Genomic DNA, 13,281 nt, shown 5'->3' with positions numbered 1-13,281 from the left:
TACACACCTGATGAACTGTGTTGTTGGAAGCATCGCCCAACTAATGAAAATTCACAATTTGTAATGTTGAAAGTTTTTCCAGAAACCATTCATGCTCAATTTATGGTTACTGTAGGGATTATAATTTATTTAAGCAGTGACTCGTTTTAAATGTATTCATTTTAAATACAGTATTTAACACATACTAAATTGCATTCTGTTAAGCTTTATAAAACAAGTACTAAGCAAGAACACTATCCCATGAGCTTCCTTTCTTTTAAGTAAAATAGATAAGACGGCCACACACTTCAGCACTTTGTTTTCTCTTCTTTATGGAAGCTTTATATTTACTATGTTGTATGACAGTGTAGTGGTTTTTATAGTAAGAGTTGGGTTACCCTGATTAAGTAACTCTTGTAAGACGTTTGATCAGTTGAGCTCGGTTCATTAGAATAGATCGGACACAAACACAAGTTCAGAAGATACAAACAACTCTTTATTATATCACAAAGGAACACTGACTGTACTAAATTACTAAAATAATAGATACACTAGGCAGTTAGATCAAGTGTATGACAAGTGATTAAAGCAGTGACAAAATCATACATAAGAGGAAGGTTACTCTTAATATTTAATTTTGGTACTCCAACCCTAACTTCATATGTTAGTTATTTCAGAGTTAGTTTTTAGTTAGTTAGTCTCAAACCCTGCTTTGGGAGAGATGCTCATGATCAGCACAAAATTGATTCATGTCTAATATAATCATTTTCATAGGTTGCTGACAGGGAACCTTTCAATTTATCTTTGGGCACAACTGCATTAAAAATGTTCTAGATATCACTCCGCTATATTATTAGCTAATATTGAGTTTGGCCTCAAATATCTAATGGCAGCATGGTGAAGATCTCTCTCCTTATATACACACATACTGTGTGTATCTATGCTAGATAGTCACTCATATATGTTCAAGAAACATTCAAATGTTTAATAGAACTGGATAATGCATAATACAATAAGTGATGTGCCATTGTATATCAGCAACACTTACATTTAAATTGAATTATTTCTGGAGTTCATAAAAAACAAATATTAAATGTTCAGATGCTTCCTAATAGGTTGGCCTATCATGATGTCCATATCCCCCTAAACTGTGGACTTTAGAGATAACACAGTTTATCTTTGATGCATTTTATGACCTGCTAGACCTGACCAGACATGGAGGGTCAGAGATCGGGAGAGGGAGAAGACTTAACGAATCACCACTTCGTATCAGTTCTTTTTAATTATACCAACACAATATGCTGGTTGACGAAACAGATAGTATGACCGATGATTTTGGTAATACACACATGTAGGTTTCTTTGTTATATTCTTTAATCCTGTAGTATACAACAATAATTGTAATGTTTTTCCTACTCTGAAGTGTAGTCGGTTCAAGCAGAACATTTATTCTAAAGTTCACTACAGTCACCCACACATTAAATCTATATAAACAATTTCTCCACAAACAGTTAAATCTGACCTGAAAATGCTGCCACCCATGTGAGTGGGTTGACTGGCTCAGGTACTGGCTATTGCTTCCTCAAAGAAAATTAAGTTGACCTTATGTCTCTCTTGTGGGTGGGACAGTTGCCCCTACCTTATGGACACCACAATACCGCAGAGAAAATGAGTCCAAATACTGTCGACAGCAACAGCAATAATTACACTAGTATACTATTATTGTAAAAAACTTGTAGAACTTATGGTGTTCACAAACACTTCACACAATGGCGTTTCTTTAAAAAGAGTGCATGTTATGGAGATGTTACTTGTAAAATGCCTAATTATTCCTTGCGGAGGAAGAGACTCATTATCCTGAATGCCCAGTGCACTGTGACACTGAACATTTTCTAAGATGCCTGGGATGGTCAAAAATGCATTGCTGATCATGTGCTAGAGAAACACTGTAATGCTATACAACCTCAGGGGCAACACAATGAAGTTAGTGCACTTTGAAAGGGTGCAGGGGGGCATGACGTAGCTGAATGTAAGAACACTGAACTGATAAACTGCACATTGGAAGGGAAAGGCAGGATTTTATTGTGTGCTCTGTGAATGGAAAATCAGATAGGTGTGTTTTAGATATGAACTCTATTTAGAGGCATGCCAACCGATGACAAATTGTGAGTGTTGTACTACAACATTTAGTAGGAGAGGCCTGAACAATCTGTCCCTTTTAGAAAGTGAAAAGTAACTGGAATAAAGCCCTGAATAACTCTTTTCTGGGGGCATGGCTTCTGTTTACCTGGAGGAGCACTGCCACTTCCACACATAAAAACAGGAGCCTTTTCTTGTATTGGCATTCACAGGAAATTGCTCTCTCTGACTTGGCCCCATTTAAAGCAGTCTGACAACTGCTGTGCCAGTTCTGGCCATGGAAACTCCAATACATAAGCTGGATGTTGAATCACAGAATTAATCTTTGTCAATAGAATAGCATTGTCAGCCTCCTTGCAAAGATCAATTGAACCACTCAGTGTCAGTTCAATCCTCTCCCAAAGATAGGTCAGCTCAGGGAAACAGCAATAAAGTTGCATTGTCATCCCCTCGAGGTAGGTTGGCCAATACTTTGCAGAGGGAGAGAAGGAGGCATTACTTGAGGTGGGGGAGGAGCCAGTGCTGTATTGGAGGAATTAATAATGTGACGGGATTTCCCAGTTTGGTGGGGTTGCTTCATTAGCATAGAATGGGTCAGAAGATAGAGGAGGGAGAGGTTGTGGAGATCCTGTGAGCATGACAAGGGAGACTTGGCAGGAAGCGCAACATTTATTTTCAAAGCCAGCAACAGTCCTAGAACGAATAGGATCACAGAAATGAGGAAAGATTGCACTGAATCCTAACTGGTGACTGAATTCAGTGAATCCTGATTTAACCCTGTCCTGTAAAATACAAGTGAAAGTGGAAAAGTATTTTATAAATGAAGAAGGGACTCCAATCCCTGCTACCTCACGTAGTCACATTAGATGGCATGGTCAGTTACCCATGGCAAGTTGATAGGTGACAGTTGACAAGGAAAACAAGTCAAGGAAGCTGTCACACCAGTCCCTTTGCAACACCTCTGGGTGAACTTGAACAGTGAATCATCCATTGATTTCTGTGGCGTGGCAGTAAAAGCTTACACACCCCGCTGTCTTATCTCATTCCAATCAATTTGGATCTTTAGTTTCCCTAGGCTGAATCAGTGACCAACAAACTCTTAAAAATATGTGATTGATAAATAAGTCCAGCTAATGAACAATATTTAGCAAAGTAATCATAAAAAGCATAATTTCAAATGGAGGGTTTGAATGACTTTTTTTCTCTTTTTTCATCATAGTATCTCCTATTCAGTCAAACAGAATCCTTGCAATAAAATGTATAAATTAAACTGTGTGGTGGGAGAGGTTATAGATGTACCACAATGTTTGCATTAACTAATTCCTGTATATTTAAATTAATGTATTCAGTCTGTATAAAAGCCATAGGATGAAACCTCCCTAGAATGCTCAAGGAACATATAAAACAAGATAAAACTTTTTGCTCTCTCATGACAATAACATCACGTCTCTGTCTATTGTTGCTAAAATATCAGTATGTGCTGCAATAAACTTTACTGGAGACAACCATCATATAGTTTCCTTCCATAATGAGTCCGCTTTGTGAAGTCTTCCTGTGTAAGTTGGTTTGCTCTTATCTGTTGTCCTCAGTGTAGAGCACCTGTTCCTATTGTGCGATTAGCTGGTGAAGTGTGGAAGCATTCCTTTGTTCTATTGTGTGATGGGGTTTATGTAGGACTTTTTTCTTCTTAAAATATATTTCTCTCTCTCTTTATTAGTTATCTGGGCATAAGAGTTACATTTCTGGTATATTTAAATCTGAGAAGGAGGCTTCTGTAGTGTAAAACTAAGTGCCATTTGTTTAATTTAGAAGCACATTAGGGGATTTGCTTGCCAAGGGCAAGGATCTTATTAGTGCACTACATGGCTCTCAAGACTTCTCATGAAAATACTTACTGTTGTCTGAAGTTCAGTAATGTACCATTCTTTAAACCCATATGAAGTGTCTAAGACTTCTCAGAAATAAGATTTATCTTTATAATTCTGTCACACAGTACCTATATTTAAGTGTTATTGGGGAATTGGTATACCTTCATCTGTCTCCTAAAGAAAAACCTTAAGTCTGAAAAAATAGCAAAATTAGTCTGACCATATGCAGTAAATTCATTTGTTTATTGTGCATTGACAATGCCATTAGCAGAAAAACTTAATTAGACATGCATTATATCAACACAAAGCCAGCCACATGATCATGGACATATAACCAAGGTAAGTATACATTAACATTTACATAACATGATACAAAATAAATTCTGAAAGCACATGAAATAGGTTGAATACAGCCTGGCTCCACTATAGACCCTGGAGTCAACAACACAAATTTGCACTGCCACAGAAATGGATAAATAAAAAAAAGTTAGCCAAAATCACATATATACACCAGGATTGACATTCAATTCACACGTAAGCCATACTATTAATACAAAAACACGGTTTCCATCAACATAGCTATCTACTAACTTGGAACAATGAAGCATGTAAACCCAGTCTACACTACCGATAAGGTACTTTAATCCAGTTAGCACTACCTGACTGGATACAAAAAAATTGACTACTCATTTTCTGTCAGAAGATAAAATCCAGTATAAATGCAGCTGTAGCCAAGCTGCAGATTTCAGAGAGGTCATAAATAAGAATGTGTGTTTTGTGAAGCTCTTTTGTTGAGATAATGGCCAAATGAAGGGTAGTTTGTTTGAAAATGTAATTTGTACTTTTTAAAGGTAAACACTGGATTGCCAGAGAAACTAATAGAAACAGATATTTTTCAAGAAGGGGATTTATTACACTTTGCAAGGAATAAAATTAAAAATGGAAAAGGAAGTAACACATGCAAGATAAAAATATGAAGTATGTTTTGTGGGTGATCTAACTCAAATAACCACAAATAATATGTATCTTTACTAATACACAGTTGCACATGATCTCTGCATTCCCTTGTACACTTAAGCTGATCACCAGTCATTTGTGTTAGTTTAAAACAGATATTTTCCTGGGGTATATGTTTTATGTTAATCTTTGTTCACTCTCATTTAAAGTCAAGCCCCATAACCTTTACATATATTTAAGGTCATGAATATCTGTGTGAGCATCCAGGGAGAACACAGAGAGAGGGAGAAGAAAGAGGGGAAGAGAAAAGATTACTAAAAAGGAAGGTAATTTTCCCCACATGGTTCATCCACGATGTATCTAAATTGCCATCAAAAATAAGCAAAAAGTAACCTTTACTTTTTCTTCCATATGTGTGTTTTTAAAGAATGCTTGCCTATGCTTTCTCACTTAATGAGTTATACCTATACCTATTGATGTTTCCCTAATGGGTGGAATGTGGTATTACTATGATTTGTTTTACATATAATATGTAATGTTGTATTTATTTACTGAGTCGATAATTTAGAGAGAACTTCTGTTCTTATTTTAGTTAATTATTTCCCAGAGGTAAATTAAATTGAGAAAACTCCCCTTAAAGATATTATATTTCACAAGAATGATTACAGATATTCACATATTATGCCATAACTATCTTCCTGCAGAGTTTGTTCTATTTGCATCCAGAGACCATATATTCTATTCTCTTGGTCATGCATGGTTTCATTCTCTTTAGGATTAGAAATTAAAGGGAGAAATGCTGAGTCTGCAAAACTACAATGTTTAGTTCTAATTAGGAAACTACAGCCTTCACAAATCCTATCACATGCCTTACTTTTGTTATCACCCAAATGACATGATTCTATCATATGCAATAATCTTACAGTTTAACTCAATGTGTAAACTCAAATATATCTGGGTGTGTTTTAATGTAATATGAAATGACTAATTATGAAGTTGAAGTGAGACTGGAATGTAAGGTAAATTGCATGAACCTGTATAAAGTCATACAAGCAGGGCTTGGTATCTAATACTTTAAAATTATAATCAAGATAGTTTATATGTAAATGTTTATTTTTACAAGACATTATAAAATTACACAAAACACAAAAATATTAAAATTGGCATTCCTGCTTCACATTGTGTTTCTTCACCAGTAATAAGCCAATATCTGCATATGTACAATTAATATTATTTATATAATTCTTATGAATAAATACATAAATAAACACATTATGGGGTAACTAAGTTAGATCATTACATGTCTGAAGCCTGTAGGTATCTACTTTACATCTTACTGTTTATTGTAATTATATTAAAATTATATTGATGTCTAAAGTACTGACAGGTACATGTTTGCTTCCTATATATTTGGAACATTAAACATACGTTTTTCCATTTTTTAATTACGTTTTGTTTTAAAAGTATACATTACTGAAGAAACTATTATCCTATAAATCCGTCTTTCATCTCGTTTGACACTGATCGACCACACTCAAATTCATCAACACACTCCAAGACACCGTATTGCCCCATTTCTTTGAAAGCTGCATTGATTGTTAGAAGCAGTATCTGGGGTGCATACCTGATCATAAGTTAATAGTAAGCACTCACAAACATCACACATTAGCATTGCGTATGTGCATGTACGATACAAGTATTGCATTTACCACGATTTTTTTCTGGTAATGATCTATCTATCTATCCATAAGTGACCACATGCTTAACAGCCTTTGAGATAAATCGGTTATACTACTCCTCCTCCTCTTACTACTACTACTACGACAACAACAACAACAACTACTACTACTACTACTACTACTCCAACTACTACTAATAACAATAACAATAACAATGAATAATAATATAAGCAGACCGTACATAGGAATTGTAGAAGGGAAACACATTACTGAATGTAAAATTATATTGGTTTTAAAGCCACGAATCGGTGTGTCTTTCTTTGGCCTTTGACAGGACTCTTTCAGATCTGCTGAAACCAAGAGCTAATTATTCATCAAGCGATTTCAAAAGTGCCACAGATGTCAGTACTTGCGTACAGTCTAATTAAATCAAGTTGATAAGCTCATCGTTGAGAGAGTGACTAATTTATTTGATAAAAATGCAGACACTGCAGAATACCACGGCATTATTGTTAGAGATTAGATATTGCCTTGATATATGTATTATATGCACGCTTCGTACATCTTGTTATTCTAAATGCTTTGAAAACATTAAACAAAATTAGACATCTGAAAACAGTTACTGTGTCTTCGATAAACACGGTGCAGAAACAGTTGGGGGAGAAAAAAAAAAGAGAAAAAAATAAAACTATGAAAGGCTTGTTGTTATTGAGTCCACTACGGTATTTATTGATCAAGATCTGCTCTGCATTTTAAACAGTGCAACGCGCATATTCTTTAAACCAAGACATGTTGAATTTCACGTGATTTATACCAAGTTTAATTCATAGGTATTATATGCATTGTTACTTTAATAAAAGCCGGGAATTTCCTGCAGATGGGTTGGTTGCATGCATGTTATATGGCTCATTATTGCACTGCATTGACTGCAGCTATCCGTTCGCAGAAAGTCATAGCTCCATCTAAAGCAACACCTGTATTTCATATCGCATATCATGCACAGCCGAATTGCTCAATTTCTACTTCACTAACACATAAAATGGCGAATGTTATAATTACCTCGATTTCAAACTGGAATTTATCTTGGATATTGTAAGTATACTTTAAAAATACCAATGCACACACACACACACACACACACACACACACACACACACACACACAATGCTAATGAATAAATACTGTATTAATTACAATCTCGACGCTATGGATAGGGGTGGGAAAAGAACCCACCCCAGCCCAAAGTGATCCGTTTAGGATAAGCGTCTAAATAGATGGACAGCTTTTAATGCGAGCAATTTTTAACGCTTGCTCTGGACGTGGATTGATTTTTTTTTTCCAGCATCCCCTCAGCAGATGGGTTTTTGCCATTGCAGCTCAGCAGAGGGTGTCAGATCTTCCAGTGAGCACCAGGCTGGAACCAACAGAGCCTCTTAGTAACCCTCTTTGTGATTCAAAAACACAAAAAGAGAGCAGGGGGAAACAGAGGAAGAAACGGAAAGATGCAAGGATTGCGGAATTTTTGCAGTGCATTGTGATCAGCAGTAAATCTCGGGGTCTGGGGCGTGATTTCAGCACCAAGGGAGAGAGAACAGCACCCACTAAAACGCACCGCAACAGCAAGAAAACCTCGATTTGTAAAATTTGCAAGGTCAGTCATTATTCAACTAAACAAAATGTGCTTGGAGATATTGCGTTGTATTGTTTGCTATTCTTCACTAAGGGGTAATGGTGCTCCAAACAAAAGGATCCTTTCAATATAACATTTTCTGTGGGCATTTCGAACTAACAGTTCACTACAGTAAATGTCTGGACATAGATGTATATGGATTTAATGACTGACTGTCGTCTTGTCTTTTAGACGGGTGAAGTTAAAGAGAGAGAGAGAGAGAGAGAGAGAGAGAGAGAGAGAGAGAGAGAGAGAGAGAGAGAGAGAGAGAAAATCCCGGACCAGTCCTTTCATTCCTTAATTTCATTCATGTCTTGAAATCGGGGATGAATTGTTCTTATTGAAAATGCTGCTTTGGATTGTGTTGCTGAAGGCGGCTCTTTGTGTTGCTATTGGAAATGTTACAAGGGACATTTGTAAAGAGCAGATCTGCTCCTGCAATGAGATAGAAGGCGATTTGCACATTGACTGCGAAAAAAGGAGCTTTTCTAATTTGCATCATTTAACGGCCCCGAGTTCTCAATTTTATCACTTATTATTGCACGGCAATTCCCTGACCAGGCTGTTCCCCAACGAGTTTGCTAACTTTTACAATGCTGTTAGTTTACATTTGGAAAACAACGGTTTGCACGACATTGTTCCCGGAGCTTTTTTGGGGCTGCAGCTGGTGAAACGACTGCACATCAATAATAACAAGATCAGGTCTTTCAGAAAGAGTACGTTTTTAGGCTTGGACGACCTGGAATATCTACAGGCTGATTTCAATCTGCTGAGGGATATTGACCCAGCCGTTTTCAGGGACTTAAATAAACTTGAAGTTCTGATTTTGAATGACAACCTCATCAGTGCACTTCCGATTAATGTTTTTCAACATGTACCAATCACCCACCTCGACCTCCGGGGAAACAGAATTAAAACATTGCCTTATGAAGGGATCCTTGAACAGATACCAGGGATTGCTGAGATTTTACTTGAGGATAACCCCTGGGACTGCGACTGTGATCTTGTTTCCCTGAAGGAATGGCTGGAGAATATCCCCCCTAATGCTTTAATCGGGAGGGTCATCTGTGAGGCCCCCACTCGATTACAAGGACACGATTTAAATGAAACATCAGAACTGGACCTGTGCCCTTCAAAAAACGGGATTGACTCCAGTTTGGTTGCACCTCCCACCCAAGAAGAGACCTGTGATCCTGGACCTATTCCAACCCCGTATAAAATAAATGGTGAAATGGAGGCTCCAACTTCAGGTTCTGGACAGAAAGAGCGTTCAAAATCACGGGAAAACTGGCAGTTGAAAACCAGACCCACTGCCAGAATGGCAATTGTTAATGGGAAGAGTGAGCACTTCTACAATGCATCATGCCCCCTTTCTTGCAGCTGTAAACTGATCGATGCAAATCAAGGGCTAAGGGTTAACTGCGAAGGCAAGAAGATTGAAAGTCTTGCTAATTTGAAACCGAAACCCCTTAACGTGCAAGAGCTGAATTTAAGAGACAACAGTGTCCATACCATCAAAAAGACACACTTTCATGACTATCAAAATCTAAACCTTCTTGATTTGGGGGGTAACAACATAAAGCTAATAGAAAACAGTACTTTTCAAAATCTGACTGAACTGAGGTGGCTTTACATGGATAAGAACTACCTGGATTCCATCATTCCTGAAATGTTTATAGGATTGCAAAATCTGGAATATCTCAGTTTGGAGTATAACGACATCCAGCTCATAATGGCTGGCACTTTTAATCCAATGCCCAACCTAAGGGTATTATTACTCAACAATAATATATTGAAATCCTTGCCGGTGGATGTTTTTCAAGGCGTGTCGTTATCAAGAATTAGTCTGCATAACAATTATTTTACATTTCTCCCTGTAACGGGTGTGCTAGATCAACTGGTATCCATTATACAAATCGATTTGCATGGAAACCAATGGGATTGTTCGTGCAATATTGTACCTTTCAAACAATGGATTGAAAGACTGGGATCAGATGTGGTAGTGAGTGACTTGATATGCGAATCCCCTGAAGAATTCTGGAAAAAGGATTTGCGACTGCTCAGAAATGATCTGTTGTGTCCTCAACTTTATAAGATCTCCCCCACTTCTTTGTCTAAAAACAGCACTTCTACTGCGGATACAGGCAGCCGCTCGAATTCCTATCTGGAAACCAGCAGAGTGTCTATCTCTGTACTGGTTCCTGGACTGCTCCTGGTTTTTGTCACCTCTGCATTCACAGTGGTAGGGATGCTTGTCTTTATTCTGAGAAATCGCAAGAGATCAAAGCGAAGAGATGCCAACTCCTCGGCGTCGGAGATCAATTCCTTGCAGACAGTATGCGACTCCTCATACTGGCACAGTGGGCCTTACCACGCAGACGGATCCCACAGGGTGTATGATTGTGGCACCCATTCACTTTCAGATTAGAAATGCGTTGATGCGGGAAAAGAAGGGAAACAAATTCCAAACGTGAACTTCAAACACATTGTATGGTTACAATGACAGCTGAAAACAAGATCCACATGTTAAAACGCTTCGTATATTCGCTTGGTCGGATAGCTTTTTTGTTTGCATCAGTTGACTGTAATGCCAATGAGTAAGTATCTGGTATTGAACCATCTGTAAAATATGTAAAGACCCACTCCAATCCAGATATTTGCCGCAATCAGATGGAGACAAGAGAAGGAAGACTCAGTCGGAAAAGCTGCACGAACGCATGAATGTAATGTACATAAATGACTATATCATAGCTGCATGACTCGCATGATCTCAACACCCCCCTGGGATCCATACCATAGTTAAAAACAATCATATTCGACCCCCCTTCGTTAATGTTATATAAATATATAAATTATATATAAATATATTCAAAGTGCCATTTCTCTATTTTTTGGTGAAGACGCAGTAAAAATTTGTATCTGTTGTTTAAAATGTTACAAAAAAAAAGCAAACAAACAAAAACTATATGCATGTTTTTTTTGTTTTGTTTTGATTTTTTTTCTTTTTTTTGGTTCATGAATTTCAGGATTATTTATGCTTCGTGCGGATTTTACATATCTGTTGAGGCATCTCCTTCTGAATGTAAACTTTGTAATCCTTCTAGTGTGCCAATTGTAAACATTCAGAGATCCAGATGCAGTTAAGCATGACCAATTAACGTCACTCTAGTGCTTATGCTGCAAAAGTAATGGTGTAAAATTGTCCGTGCTGTTGTGTTAATAAGTTAAAAAACCATACTTTGGGTAAGAAAGTAAGACTTACCAAAATATTCAAGGATTTTATAATGGCATATTTTTTCAAAATTAAAATGTTTTCAACTAAAAACGTTTCAGTATTTGTACAGCCTATTAACATTTTGCTCTGTGTGAATATATATATATATATATATATATATATATATATATATATATATATACAAACACACACGCACACACACGATGCCTTTTATTCTTTCTTACGTTGAATTATAAATTATACCACTATTTCATTATACTGGTCATTGATTGGGCAATTGCCCTGGTACCATTTCGTTTAAATAAAGACGGATTCAACTAATTTAATTGTTAACATACGTTTTTTGTTTTGTTTTCATTTTCAGTTATTCAATAGTCAGTAGTTTATTTATTTATTTATTTTGTTGATTACCTGGTTGTGTAAAGGGAAAATTGTTTCTCGACATTTAATTTGGATGGTAATTTAAAGCCTGCTGCTTATTTTGTGTCAAAGCAAAAGAACTGAAGAGGTCGCTGTTGCATCTTGTCTGTCCGTCAATTCTAAATGATTCAAATAATGTGAAGACATGCACAAGCTATGCTAAATAATAATATTTATAGTAGAAGTGGTATTATTATTATTATTATTATTATTATTATTAGTAGTAGTAGTAGTAGTAGTAGTAGTATAGTAATAGTTAATATGAAAGTGAATATAATGATCATTGAAAGATTTGCTTTAATGTAAAACATGTTTTAATGCCTGTGTATACGTGGTTTATTGCTATTAATTTTATTTGTTAAATTTATCGAGGACAGAAAAGCAGTCTAAAATCAATTATTGCAATTGAAAAACAACATAAAGTTGGCATAGTTTATAATGAAAATATACTATTTACTATATACAAATATGTACTATTTCCTTTTATAGAAAACAATGGTAAATTCAATTACATTCAACCAGCTATTGATGCACATGTTGGCAAGGCATTCATTTTACAATACAATATATAGCTGGTGGTTAATATTTATGGAAAATGTATAGTATACATATTTAGAAGTGATTCTGATGCACTTAATGTTATAAACAAGCAAACATCCAGAGCTGTGTTGTTAGATAGAGGCTGATGCATATTGTGAGGCTAATGGCAAACATGTTTAGTTACCCTTTTTCTGTAGTATACCTGACCTTGGGAACAATGACTGCCAGGGGAAATGAAAATATTTTTTTAACACCGATATTTTTGATCTTGATAAATACAATTTTTATATTAAAGAAAGTGTTATTCATCATTCATAAATAATTATGTACCATCACTTCTTCCATGATTTCTTAAACATTGACATGTTTGATACATCTTCTTTCCTCTGGATCATCATTATTTCTATTATAATAATAACAACAACAATGCATTATTTACCTTTAAGGAAAATAATATATTAATATTTTAAAATAACATACATTTTACTGAATTATATATAAAATATTACATCCATGACAGTTTGTTGGTCATGAAGCATTTCAAAATCAAAAACAATGTTCTTGTTATCCTGATTGATTGACAAAGAACTATGAATAAGTATTCTTGAGCTTGTTATGTTTTCAATCTTTTGGAAGCAGTGTTCTTATAATCAGCATGATCAAATGATTTGTGCATTTTAAAGCCTGCTTTACGTCAGAGAATGACTTAATTTATATTTTTAAATGTGCAGAAAATGATTCCATTATATATTTTGTATACATTTTTTGAAAAGTGCTTCAGTGATCTGAATGAGT

General features: G+C 35.9%; 1 protein-coding gene across 1 annotated transcript; it reads left to right on the top strand.

Moving 5' to 3' along the window:
* Window positions 1–7,849: 7,849 nt before the first annotated feature.
* On the top strand, window positions 7,850–11,616 carry slitrk1 (SLIT and NTRK like family member 1). Its single transcript, XM_066706691.1, has one exon. The coding sequence runs from the start codon at window positions 8,638–8,640 to the stop codon at window positions 10,717–10,719; it is 2,082 nt and encodes a 693-aa protein (XP_066562788.1). The 5' UTR covers window positions 7,850–8,637; the 3' UTR covers window positions 10,720–11,616.
* Window positions 11,617–13,281: the final 1,665 nt, after the last annotated feature.

This window comes from Amia ocellicauda, chromosome 6 (genome assembly GCF_036373705.1).
Source record: "Amia ocellicauda isolate fAmiCal2 chromosome 6, fAmiCal2.hap1, whole genome shotgun sequence".
NCBI lineage: Eukaryota > Metazoa > Chordata > Actinopteri > Amiiformes > Amiidae > Amia > Amia ocellicauda.
The sequence above is the reverse complement of the archived record's forward strand: the minus strand, read 5'-3'. Positions and strand labels throughout refer to the sequence as shown.

Coding starts and splice junctions, on each gene's coding strand:
- slitrk1 (XM_066706691.1), top strand. CDS start 8,638: ATGCTGCTTTGGATTGTGTTGCTGAAGGCGGCTCTTTGTGTTGCTATT.